This window comes from Pleurodeles waltl, chromosome 3_1, assembly GCF_031143425.1.
Source record: "Pleurodeles waltl isolate 20211129_DDA chromosome 3_1, aPleWal1.hap1.20221129, whole genome shotgun sequence".
In the NCBI taxonomy this organism is placed as follows: Eukaryota; Metazoa; Chordata; class Amphibia; order Caudata; family Salamandridae; genus Pleurodeles; species Pleurodeles waltl.
The window spans coordinates 1741362133-1741376188 of NC_090440.1; the positions used below are offsets into that span (position 1 = coordinate 1741362133).

Here is a 14056-nt window from a genome sequence, read left to right on the forward strand (position 1 = left end):
GATTGCCAGACAGACCTCAAAGTAGACCACCTGATGGTACAGCCTGGAGGCAAACAGGTCTGCTGAGAAGGGGCCCCATTTGTGTGCTATTGCCTGGAATAGTTGACGGTCCTGTTTCTACATGCTCGTGTCCCACAGGTGTCTGGACTACCAGTCTGCCACTTCGTTGAAAGAGCCAGGAAGGTGCTCCACTATCAATGAGAAGTTCTGGGCTAAGTTGGAAAGAACCTTGAATCGAGTTCCTCCTAGATGGTTCCCGTAATGTACAGCTGACACGTTGTCCATTTTCAGGAGCACACAGCATTAGACCTTGTCCTTGGTCCATCATCGAACCACGAAGAAGCCGGCCAGACGCTCAAGGCCGTTTATGTGGCGTTTATATTCTTGAGATGACCAGCCACCTCCTGTGGATAGCTTGTCTCATCAGGCGCCCCAGCCTGTCCTGCTGGCATCTGACTCAATGACCAGATCCTGGTTGCATCTAAAGATGACTCTCCCATTCCAGGAGTCCATGTATGTATGCTCCAAAGGTCATCTCTTCCCATGCTTATGGTGAGAGGCATTCTGATTCTGAGTATGGGAGGCTTCTCAGTAGGTGATGAGTTTTTGGAGTGCGAGATAGTGCAACAACCCAGGGAATGCCACCTTATGGAGGACGAGAGAAAACCAACCACCTTTGCTATTTGGCGTAAGGACGTCATCAGTTTGGAGGGGTTTCACGTAGCATCTGCCTGATCTTGGCCATCTTCCATTATGGGAGTCTCAGGGTGGTCTTCTGAAAATCTATGATAAACCTCAAGAACGTCAGCCTCTGGATATGGGACTTCTCTGTGTTGATCACAAACCCCAGGGACTCCAGTAAGAAGATCGTTGACAGCAGATGTTCCGTTAACCTCCTCAGGCATTTGTCCATCATGAGGACATCATCTAAGTAGACTAAGAGGCTGATTCCTTTGGCCCGGAGATGTTCCATCACTGGTTTGTGCACCTTAGTAAAGCACCAAGGAGCTGACAACAGACCAGAGGGTAGAGTTGTGAACTCTAACATTTTGAGTCCCCTCCTGAAGTGGAGAAATATGAATTGATGACCGTCTATAGGGACTGAGAGCTAAGCATCCTTGAGTTTTAGTTGTTCAAGCTAATCTCGTGGACGCAATAAATCTCTGAGGAGGTGAATACCCCCCATTTTGAAGAATACCAGCCACTTGTAGAACTCTTTTTGATTCATGACAGCACGTTGACTATCAAGTTTGTGGGACCGAGAGTCCAGGAAGGTCTTACCTTGGCAAGAGGAGTTCATGATATCTGTACAAGCTGCTGTAGGGAGCCAGGGTGTATGAGACTGCTCTGTGGATGGATGCATCCACTGCCTCACAGAGTCCATTATCGAAAGGTAAGTATTGGACGTCCTCCTTGTAAGATTAAGGTATCAGATTTCTGTATTTTGCAGTGATATGCTGAACTGGGTAGAACCAAGGATATGTTTTTGGAGGCCCATGAGGCTCTTCCTGGGGATATAGCTCTGGATCACTTTTGAAACCCTTGGAGATATTACAGGGTGTACACCTAGGTCAGTGTCTCGAAAAAGCCTTAGGCCAGTAGCAAGGATTATGTAGGTAGAGACATTTAATATAGAGCCTGTGTAGGGGGCGTCTTACTCTAGACGGCATGGGAAACTGATTAGGGCTCAGTAACCAGACATGCTGCTCCTTTCAGATCGGAACTTCAATCGCGTGCCAGTCACATAGCTGGCAAGAAGCGCATCTCTGTGGAGACTACCTGCAGCAAGCTCTACAGGTTGAAAGACCTAACAGCATCATTCAGCCCGGCAGAGCAACATCTGAAGACTGCGTGAGTGGCGGCAACCGTTCCCGTGGTTAGTACAGTCTGTTAGAAGAAAAAAATCTGTAATTTGGCAGTTCATTACACAACTCAATTCGCCAAAACCCAGACCCACAAGCAAGTGAGACCCTGAAAACTTTTCATAGGGGCTGTGAAGCAGTGAGGAAAGAAGGTGACGGAAAGGTGGAAGGACTTTATGGCATTACCTGTATTACATTGCTCTTGTTGCTTTTCTTCAGTAATGTTTATGGGAAGGGTAGATTTAATGACAAATGTTATCCGGGACTGACATTGAATCTTACATTTTTGTAGTGTAAACCATGTCTGGTTTACTACCATACCTGCTCTTGAACGATGGAGCAGATATGAGGCAGGAATGTATATCTGAATGGTGAGAGCAGTATTGTTTTCAGAAAGTTACTTTTTATAAGGTCTCTATATATGATTTTGCTGCCCGATAGGAGAGTTTTAAGCTTACTTCTGGAGTCAAAAAGCATAAGGGGGCATCAGTGTTACTCAACTATTGATCTTGTTTGGGAAAAATATTTTGATTGGCGTCCCTTGTTAATGAGTTATGTTTAAAATCATGGTCTGCCAGGTAAGTGGTCAACCGGACCCCAATATATCTATTGTATCATTATAACTGAGTTCTCATTGGTGTGACTATATATATTGAATGTTTTAGTCATGGTAGCATTTTGTTTAGTCTGTGGTTGAGGATGAACTCCTAGAACTTTGTGTGTGTTGGAGTGCTGAAGGTATTTGTAACAAATTTGAAGTGGTGCACATGTAAATTCTTGCTTTTTCCCCAAGGCATTTCCCTACTGTACCTGCACCTCTTCAATGTGTTCAGAGATACCTCCTACTTGAACAAGGCCCAGGAACATATCAGCAAGAGCTTGAAATGCCTGAATAAGCAAGGGGTCACCTTCCTGTGTGGGGATGCTGGACCCCTGGCAGTCGGAGCTGCTGTATATTACAAGCTACAGCAGGAGAAGCAAGCAGAGGACTGCATCCGCCGGTATGTTATTTCTCAATATAATGTATCATCATATTGGTAGGGTCTATTGCCAGGCTCAGTTTAGCTTTCCGCAGGATGTGGCATAGATTTGAAAAGGGACGTTGAAAGGTTTTAGAGGTTAGTTGGAAGCTCTCCAGTTCAACAAACAGAACATAAATTTATGATGCTCCAAATATTAAAGTTTAGAATTTGCACCACTAGTTATCCTTAGTATCATACAGTAAAATACTGAGGCACGCCGTCCAAATACAATCTCTGTTCATAATAGCTGACATGTAAACTTCTTGTGAAATGACTAAGTGGACGCCACTGATGCACAACTACGATGACTTCAGCTAATGAAATTCAACTTAATAAATGTGTTCACATAATCATATCCATTGGTCTCTAGTATTCGTGAACTCTTTACAGAAAGCATGAGACTGCCAACCGATCATTTAACCTTCTTGGCTGTAATGTGCCTCGTAGCCTACTCCAGTAGATCTGTATAGGAGCATGTTTGTCGTTTTTCTTCCAGACAACTATTCTTGTATTTCTATAATTTTGACACATAACTAGGTTACATTTTGTTTGTAATGCTAGAAATGTGATACAACTAAAGTGTTAAGATTGTTTTTACATATATTGCTTTTATGTTCTGAGTTCCATCATTTAGTTTTCCTTATTTTTTTACCTATATATGATAGATCACATGGTCATTTCAATGCGTAAATGCAACTGTTGAAGTTGCAATTGCTTCTGCATTTCAATCTGATTTTAGTCCCCTTGTGCGGTGATTCTTTTTATTACATTACTGCAATGTCCACATTGTCCAAATAGTATTGTACCTGTAGGTTTTTTAATGATCCTAGATCTTTCATAGGTGATTAATGGTCACTTGTTGTATAATGAGCTGAAATCTTGCTCAACTTGTAGGATTTCCGAATATTTATTGATTATCTTTTTTATCATGGCATTCGTGGGAATTTTTTAAAAAAGTAAAACGTTTTTGTTGTCTAGTTTTTCTTTAAGCAATTGGTGTCTCTGAATTTGGTTCACCGTCCTTTTGGCTGTCGATGACATTTATGGAGAAATCCCTCTTTGTAATCTTTTTGATTGCTTAATAGCCTAGTGGTTCTGCTGTAATTCTCTTAACCTGATAAATTATGACAATGCAGGTGCTTTTTTAGTGGTTTGGCGTAGAAACGATGAAAATGTGATTTGTGTTTTTTTTGTCCGTGAGTTTAGAAAAGGATTCAGCGATGATTTTTCTTTCTTTGAGTCACTTAAATGTCTATGAAATATACTCATGTGTTGCTTATATTATGGCGGAACATAATATGTTCATTTTTTAGGTCTACCTTCCATGATGTTCTGTCTCAATTTGTTTTTCGATAGTACAACTGTAAAGTGGATTAAAAAGTAGAATAGTTCATAATGGATATACTGCTTTTTTAACTGCATTTTTTAAAAAGGAAACAGTGCAAGAAATTGACACTGCCACTTTGAAGCAGAACCCTGCAACACAATACCATTACATTTCATTTGCCTCTCCCTTGAATATTTTTCCTCCTTTACGTTAAGGTTAATCTTTTTTCAGTCATATAATATTTACGTTATACTATATGTCAGTTTATTCTGTGCTTGTATTTTCAGCTATTTGTTGCTTATACTGATAGGGTTTGTCCAGGGTTGCAGAAACATCTGCTGAATTGTTGCACGATTGAATAGAATTGCACTTTTGAAGGGTTTTTTATGAGGCTTGGTATATCATAATCAGCTCAAGTTCGCAATGGCAAAAGATCAGAACAGCACATGAACCTGTGAGGGATATTGATATGTTTTCTAGATTTTTCTAGACCCCCCCCTAGCCATTAAGGATTTAATCAATGTGCCAATTTGAATCAGAAATCCAATTGTACTGTAACCATTTCACAACCCACCGAGCAATAGCTGAGCAAGATGTGTTCTAGGTAAGAATAAATCACATGAGGTGTTACAGGGACAAGAAGTGAAACTCTAAACCTTCGTTAATTAAGTAATAAAGCACTCACACACTAGAACACAACAGATTCATCTTAATATTTTTTAAGAAATAAAATCTTAGTGTAGTGCACACAATATGAATTGTAACCACAATGAAAACTAATAATATGGCAGCAGCAACCTTTACCAGGAGCCAGAATTATATCATTCCATCCTGATTGGTGTTAATAATACATCACAGTTGTATTCTCTTTCTAAGCGCTAGTCGAATTCTAGCAACAAAGAAAATAAAACGTATTATTAGTTTTAGAGACTGTACTCACGTTCATACCTTTTTGAACAATGAAGTACTGTGCTGAAAGAAATAGCAAGGCCTGTTCTCGTCTAAAGAGTCCAGCTGCATTGATAACTCAGCATGCAAAGGGTAAGTGCCTTCATTCCAGTAGCCTTTAACTGAAACTATTGGTATGGCTCTGTACAGCCTGTCCCAGTTCTGAAACCTCTCTCTGCTCTTCACTTCTGTGCTTGACTTTTTTTTTTAACTTCCTTTATTGATTTACAAGCTATGATAGTACTCCAAAAGCAAACCCTTTCCCCACCCTCCTGGAAGATCCTGCATTACTTATTTTACACATTTATCATATAACAGGTAACACTTTTTACTTCAATACAATGAATGGCGTTCTTGTTTTTATTAAGGAAGATTATAAGACAATACAGAATATACATAGACATATTTTCAACTTTCCACTTCACAACAAATAATTACACTATGTATATATGGATGCGTACAATCTGATGAGTATGCCGAATAATAGGTGTTATAGTGATAATTAGAAGAATGGGGAGTGGATGAGGAGGAAGGGTGGGGGAAAGGGGAGAGAGAAACCATGGAAAGGGAGGAGAAAGGTAGTGTAGGAAGGGAAGGGGAAGAATTGATGGGGTGGGGGGGAGGGTGGCCCAAGGGTCAGTATTTAGAGGTTATTAAGTAAATGTTCCGTTTTTTTCCTGTCTGATGTGTATATTTTTATATGAAATGGTATGCGCTTCTAGATAATTTTAAAATGGGGTATTGATTTGTGTACGTGAGGGAGGGAAATGCTGAGGGGGAATAAACAGGGGGATGCCTGGGTAGACATAGGTTTGGGTGTGTAAGGGGTAGAGATCTTTCTGAATGCATTAGGCATTCAGAAACTGACCAGGTAGGATGGAAGGGAGCAAATCATCTGGTACGTTAGTGAAAGGACCGGGGAGGAGGGCGTTTCCCAGAGCGGGCGATCTGGGGGGTAGGGAAAAAAGATACAAGGATGGGAGGGAAGATGGAAGGAGGGGGTCCTGGAGTGTCGACTGCTGTCCACTGACCTTCCCCCAGCTGCCTCATGGTCCTGTCAGGAAGGGTCTCCGGATATCCGTGAATAGAGCCGCTTGGTCCTGTAGATTATAGATTACGCGCTCATGAGTGGCTGTTTGGAACATGGCTGTCCTCCATTCTGCTGGCGTTGGGGCGGTGCTAGACCTCCAATGTCGGAGTATGCAGATTTTAGCTGTGGCAATTGCCATATGGAGCAGCCGTTTATGGGGCCTTGATAGGGAGGGATACTGGCGCATGTCATGTAGAAAAATGAGTGATGGTGGTGTCTGGGTCTGGTATCAGTATAGAGTCCGCGAGTGTGTGGCGCTCTGTGTCCCATAAAGGTTGTATCGTCGGGAAATAGCATAAAATGTGAAGTAGGTCACAGTGGAGGTCTGCGCATCACCAGCACTTCGCGTGTGGTATCAGGCCTGCCCTGAAGATTTTCATGGGGGTCCAGTACCAATCTTGAAGGGTTTTGAATAAACAGAATTTCAGACGGGCCTCGCGGACCCCCATATCAAGGGCTTCGATTATGTCCGGCCACGCTTTTTCAGTATAGGCTATCTCCAGTTGTTCTTGCAATTTTAGGCGCAGTCGCTCTAGGAGGGGTTGCGAGTAAAGGTGGTTCGTTATCTCTGTGTATAGGCCGGCCATGACTCCTCTATGTCGACCCCACGTCTGCAGGTAAGTGACTATGGGTGAAATCTTGACCGTCCACGGGGGGGTTCCTAGTGCCTTACGCATGCAGTGCTTAAGATTCTCCGTAGTTACCAATTGTGGGGGGTCCGGGGTGCCTGGTAACGTATAGGCTAATTGCAATAATTGTAGGGCTAAAGAGTATTGCTCTACTGAGGGTAAACCTAATCCTCCATAGGGCCGTCGTGCCAATATTATTGCAGGCTTCAGTCTTGGGCGTGTAGAGCCCCAGACGAAAGATCTTATCGATGTATCGACCATTCGAAGGAGGGAGAGAGGTACCTGCAAAGGGAACATACCTAGTACATACGTAAAGCGCGGCAGGGTTACCATCCTGACTGCCTGTGTCCTGCCCCACATGGATAAACCAAGTAGTGACCACTTGGCGAAGTCTTGTTTCATCCGGGATATAAGAGGGTCAAGGTTGTCCCTAACCATGCGTTCCAGGCCTCGGCTAATATACGTTCCTAGATATTTAAGACGGGTCGGGGTCCATTTGAATGGGAGGCCGTGGATTGCGGCCCTCGTTGTTACGTGAGATAGAGGCAGCGATTCACTCTTGTCCCAGTTTACCCGATACCCGGATAGGGGTGCGAAGTCCTCTATGATGGAGAGCAGTGATGGTAAGGATCTTTCCAGGTCAGACAGGGTTAATAAGATATCATCCGCGTATAGGTACATTTTGGAGGAGCCCCCTGGTAGAGGGATACCTTTTATTTGTTGGGAATTCCGTATAGTTGCTGCCAGAGGTTCCATTGTTAGTAGAAATAAAAGCGGTGAGAGGGGGCAACCCTGTTGGGTGCCTCTTCCAATGGGAAATGGGTCTGACATAAAGCCCCCGCAGTTAACCTGTGCCGGGGGGTGGTCATACAGTAATCGAACTATGGAGATAAATTCTTCTCCAAGGCCAAAGTGTTTCATGGTGGTGAATAGGTAGGGCCATTCGATGCGATCAAATGCTTTCTCTGCATCGAGGGATAAGGCCAAAGCTTCCTCTGGTAGGTGTAGTGATTCGATTAGTGTATGACACAGGGTACGCATATGATTTCTGGAGGTGCGAGCCGGTACAAATCCTACCTTGGTGTTATGGACCAAAGACGGTATCACTTTACGCAGACGTGCTGCTAGGACGCTGGCTAGTAGTTTGACATCTCCGTTCAAGAGTGAGATAGGGCGATAGCTGCCACACAGTAGGGGATCTCTCCCTGGCTTAGGTAGGATGACAATTGTAGCTCTGTTGGACAGGGCGCCCAAAGAGCCCTCCTGGCATGCCTCCGTGAGCGCCTCATGCAATGCAGTGATTGCCTCTTCTCCAGCCCATCTATAAAATTCCGCTGGGAACCCATCCTCTCCCGGGGATTTATGGTAGGGGAGGTTTGCGACAGCTTCTGTTATTTCTTCCCTGCTTATATCGCCCTCTAGGAGAGCTTGGCCGGCCTCCGATAGGCAAGGTATTTTGGCCGCGGTAAGAAATGCCTCAGTCCGTGTATAATCAGTCAATCTTTCGGGAGTGTAAAGATGCTGATATTATGTAGCAAATTCATTCACACTGTCTTGCGGGCGGGTCAGTACCGCTCCTGAGGAGGACATTATGGCCGGGATGGCGGAGGCAGCATCTCTTTGCCGGAGCTGTGCTGCAAAGAGGCGTCCAGCCTTCTCTCCTTGCTCGTAGTGGCGACCGCGTAATCTTTGCAGCGCGTATTCTGCCTGCGTTGTGTAAAGCTCATTGTGTGCCATTCGGGCCTGTTCGAATGAGCGGTGTAACTCGGGAGACGGCTGGGCGGTATATTGTTTAGTGAGGGTCTGGATTTCGTTTTCTAAGGTGCGTTGACAGGCCTTCCTGTCTCTATTGGCTAGTGCCGCATCACGCATCATATTCCCTCTCAGAGTGGCCTTCGCCGCTGCCCATAGCACCGTTTGGACTCCACTGTACCAGTGTTTTCGGTCATATACGTGGATATGGGGTCCTTAAGTTGTTCTTTCCCTTGGGGAGAGCGGTATCTGTGTATAGCAAAGCGCCATGGTTTATGACTGGGGGAGGCTAAACCTGCTTGTATCAAGAGGAGGATCGGGGAGTGGTCTGAGAGTTTGCTATCTAAGATGCTAGTGGTTTGTATTTGGGGGATTATGGTGTGCGATACCAGAAAGTAGTCCAGGCGTGATTAGGTGCTGTGGACGGATGATAGGAAGGTGTATTCCTTGTCCTTTGGGTGTGTTAGTCTCCAGCAGTCGACCAAACCTACTTCCGTGGTTAGGTCCGTCAATAGTGCCCTATCGTGATTATTACCCACGTCTATGGGGCCTGTCCTGTCCATAATGGCGTCTCAGGCGAGGTTCCAGTCTCCCCCTATAATGTAGCGGGCGGTTCCAATTTCGGTCAATAGTCGAATTAGTTGCAGGAAAAAGGAGCGCTCAGTGCCGGTTGGTGCATAGACAGAGCCCACGCATAGGAAGGTATTTCCTATTTTTAATTTAGCGAATATGTATCTCCCTTCCGTATCATTCAATGTTTTAATGATCGTAACCGGGAGGGATTTGCGTATTAGGATATCTACACCGCATTTACGAGGCGTGCTACCCCTGGTTTCCCGGCTTGTTGGGCAGCAGCTAAAGGCGACCCTTCCTACCCAGTCACGTCTGAGTTTACTGGATTTATGTTATCAAGGTGTGTCTCTTGGATCAGAGCTTTGTCCGCTCTCTTGGATTGGAGATAGGACAGGATCTTTTTCCGTTTGATATAGTTTGTCATGCCGTAAACATTCCAGGAAAGGATTCGTAGTGGGTGCGTCATATGGGAGGCGTTCCCTGGCATGCTAAATGGTAGAGCGAGATCTCAACGATCCTCTGGGTAACATAAGTGAAAAAAGGGGGGGGGGGAGGTGCTTCGGCTGATGGGGTATGGACTATGCTTGCTAGAATATGGTAAGTTACGGGGGAGAATGGGGGTAGCCGGTGGGGCCAGAAACTCCAGCAGAGGGAAGGGGGATGGGGGGAACGAAAACAAAAAACAAGGAGGAAAGGATAGAGAGGAAATATTAGGAAGGAGGGGTGGAAGGATGTTGACGTTGATATATATAGGATGAGATAAAATGGAATAATATAGAGGATCGAAGAGGAGAGAAGGAGGAAGGGGTAGGTAGAGGATAGGGATCAGAAGCCTCCTGCAAGTAGATCTGTAGACGGCGAGTCCGATTTCTATCGGAGCGGATCACTGCCGGGGAGGCGGCGGATGGGCACAGGGCAGCCATTGGTGGTTTATGACAGAGGAATGCGCGGATTCCGAGTTCCGAGGGGGGGGGGGGAGCGGTTGCATCGTGAAGGGAGTTCGGGGAGAGGTAATAGCCATATTAGTAATAATGATCGGGATCTACCGTCCTGGGTGGGAGGAAGTGGGGGGGGGGGGGAAGGACAACGCACGAACAGTGGAGGGAGCCTAATATATAGATATAGATATCCATATATTATTGGAGACTTAACATCGTGGGTAGTATGAGTGTAGCAGGGAAAAAAGGCTCGTCCTTATATATGGTAGGAGATCTGTCTGGAGTCCGTCAGTGTCTGATGTGATGCCTCGTGCAGTTGACATACTCGCGTCTGCTGTGTAGTAAACGGTCTCCGTGCTTGATTAGTGCCGTCATATTGGATTCTGCGATATGGGGGTGCTGTGGTGAAAGAAAAAAGGGGGAGTTCATAAAGATAGAAGAGAGATACCAGGGAGATGAGAGGAATGTGGGGGGTTAAGACCGGGAGGGTGAGGGTATAGGGCGGTGCGATACAGGGCCGGGTGAAGACTATGGGGTATATTTGCACCTAGCAGCTTAGGTGCTTCCATACTTCTATAATATCACTGCAACATACTTCATAGTATCGCTATAACCTAGTAATTCTTAAAACATAACATAGTATAACATAGTGTAACATAGTTCCCTGTCATACAATTGTGTAATTGTCTATTAGGTCGTGTATCATGGAACATATCTTAGAGTAGATAATGAGAGTTAGTGAGTACTGATCTATCTGTATCCAGTGAGGGCTTCTTACTACTACATCTGTGTCTTGTATCGTATTATTACGTCATAATACAGTAAAGTACATTGAGGGATTGACGGTTTATTAGCTAGTCTGGTGATATGATCATGGTCGTGCGAAGCCCAGTTTTGTGTGGGGATTGCGCGTGTCATTGAGGGTTAGCCTAGGTGCAAATATGCGTGTTCGATGTAAGCTATTGATAGTTTATATTATGGTACTGCGATTTGTTGCATTGCATAATGAGGGGCAGGAGCGTGTTTGTTGCCTGTTGGAGTATCGACAGTTATAAAGGGGGGGGGGGTATTGATTGCATGTCTGGGTAGTTGGTCTGCTGTCCATCCATGGGGTCTAAAGCAGTCATGTACGCATGGCAAGGTTGTGGTGCACCGGGAGGAGGTTTTCAAATGAACTTGTATGTGTTGATTAAATTGTTGTGCTTCCGGCATTGTATAGTATCCCTGTGGAGGATAGTGGCATGTTTCTGTGGTATGATAACCCTTATGGCAAGTTCTCACGCCGTTCTGTTACCCTGTTGAGTGTTAGGGTTTGTGTCCCTGTGCATAGTTTGGTTTATTTTTATTGGGGCTTCTGTGTGAGGATTGGGGATTAGCAGAATCTGGCGAGAGAGTTTATTGATATGGTGTACCTATTAGGTTAGATGTAGCTGAGTTGCATTATTGCTACGGGATGTTCTGTAGTGCGGTGAGGGGAGAGCCAATTTATTTGTTATAAATTTGGTTACGTATTTGATTACGTCCTTATAGGGCAAGGACCTGGCTTATGTGCGATCTATGGGAGGCGATAAGATCTGGTCTGTGCACTAATGTGTGTACCTTGTGCCTTTTAACAGACAGCCCTTGCCATATTGTTACAGTATAGGACCTCATGCCTCTCTATGGAGGGCATGAGCATATTAAACGTCTATTTTTGAAGATGATAATAATAGCCATAGGGTAAACACAAATGCAAAATCCCAATGTGTACTCATCCGTCCGTGGGGTTGTCGCCGGTCGTACTTCAGTGTTTTCGTATCTGTTTCATGTATGCACTGTAGTGGGTCACCCTCTCAGGGGGATGCGGTCGATGGTTTCAGGGGTGAGCGGGATTTATATCTCTCCGATAACTGGGTGTGTACTGCCACTGCGTGTAGAACCTGACCCCTATCATCGTACGATCTGGCTAGTCTCTCTAGATCCCTGCCCCTTTGACAGGTGTCGGTGTCATGGTGAGTTGTGCTTTCGCTCTCCAGGCCTGGGGGTAGAGGTCCGTTGCCCTCGTTGTCCCCTGAGACATCTAGTGGGCGACTTGTGCTGATAGAATCCATGGGCTGATGTTGAAAAGAGTCAAGGAATAGTTTCAATTCTTCAGGGTTATAAAAGTCCCTGGATACTCCGTTTTTGGTAACCCACATTCTTCCGGGATCGAAGAGGCCATATTTCATCTCTAGTTGGCGGAGTCTTAAAGCTAGGAAGGCCTTCCTGCGCTCATTGGTCTCTTTAGAGTAGTCGGCTGTTATGTGAATGTCATGTTGGCCTATCCTAAAAGGACCGTGGCTACGCGCTGTTTGTAGTATTTGCCGGGTCTGATTATGGCATAGTAAACAGGCGATGATCGGATGGGGCCTAAGAGATGTGTTGGCGCGTTTCGGACCTACTCTATGTACTTGTTGGAATTCTAGAGGTGCGTCAAAGTTCAGTGAGGTCAGTTTGGAGAGAGTAGAGCTCAGGAAGGCCTGTATATCTGTGCCTCCTTCATTTTCCGGGATCCCCAGTAGGCGAATGTTGTCTCTTCGGCTCCTGTTCTCCAGTTCTGTGAGTTTGCTCTTAAGGTAGAGGAGGTCCTGGTCTCTTTCCTGGGATGTGGCCATCTGCGTTTCCAGTGATCCCATACGATGTTCTAAACCTGTCACTCTAGATTGAAAACCTGCAATGTCTAATCGCATGGATTTGGTTTCTAGGGTCAGCAAGGATATAGAAGCATCCATTCCCTCTATTCGACGGCTGACGGCAGTGATCTCGTGTAGTATCCGTTCCATAGTTGTGGACTGTTCCTTGTCAGATGTAATGGCGGGCTGGATTGGGGGTGGTGGTGTGTGAGTCTCTGTTGCCATGGAGGTTTGTCGTTTCTGGTGGAGCGCCTCTGAAAATAATAGCTGTCGTGCCGGCTTGCCAATGGGTTTATGGTTCGGTTTGCTGCCGGGCATCGGCGTGCTGATCTATGAGGCCTACCCGATTGGGCCCGAAATCATCTTCGGGGTTCAGTGGGGGTAGAGGTTTGCGGGTCAGTCGGTCCTCTCCTCTATTCCTACACCCCTCTGTTTTTCTATTGTTGTGGCTTATTTTCTTATTTTCCTTCTGGTTTCTGTTCTTTCCTTTCTTTGTCCCTGTTTTATTTGTACTGTCTCAGAGGCCGTCGCGGGGTGTGGTAATCCGCTGTTGTCAGTAGGTAAGAAGATTATGACAATAAGGATACCGAGGCAGTGAGGCCGATGTGAGGCTCGTAGCAATCCAGGATATGCTGTGAGAGCAGCGCCGGTTACTTGACGTTGTTAGTCGGCTTCATTGTAGTTCTTCTATCCTGGCAGAGAGCACTCCACCTGTTGAAGTGGGTTGTGGGGAGCATGTTGAAAGGGGAGCAGGCGAGACCCTCTTTATGTTGCTTTACCACCGCCTGTTGTAATTGGTGGTGTATATTCCTGGGTTCCTGTTCTATTGTCGCCGGGGTCCCATCGATGCCTGCAGGCGGTGGCAGAGATACTTGTCCCTGTCCCGGTGTTTGAATGGCTTGAGGGGTGGAACAGAGGTAGGCAGTTTATAACCTACTTCTTAGTTCTTTTATTTATTTTTCCTGTCCAGTTATTCTCCCCTTTTCTCTCCTCCTCCTTTTTTTTTCTTGTTTTGTTTCAGTGCTTCTTTCCCTTTGGTCTCCTTTTCCCTGCTCCTTGTGTGTGGATTCTTTGTTTATTCTTTTATGTATTCATTTATTCACTGCTTCCCTTTGTTACTGCCTTTCATTGCCCCCTCTTCACCCTCCTCCTCTCTGTTCTATGAGGGTGGGGGAGGCGCGGGACACCCCAGTTGCTATCTGTCCTCGTGCTCTCCACCTGTTTACCTCTGTCGCTCCTCGCTCCTCTTCACCCCCCTCCTGTT

The 14056-nt window shown here is 45.5% G+C and overlaps 1 protein-coding gene across 2 annotated transcripts in view; it reads left to right on the top strand.

Annotated features, from left to right (window-relative positions):
• Positions 1 to 14056, top strand: part of LANCL1 (LanC like glutathione S-transferase 1) — a 378881-nt gene that overhangs the window by 121010 nt on the left and 243815 nt on the right. For both annotated transcript variants that reach the window (XM_069225656.1, XM_069225657.1), the window contains exon 4: positions 2656 to 2863. In XM_069225656.1, coding sequence (XP_069081757.1) covers positions 2656 to 2863 — 208 coding nt within the window. The remainder of the gene's footprint in view (positions 1 to 2655; positions 2864 to 14056) is intronic.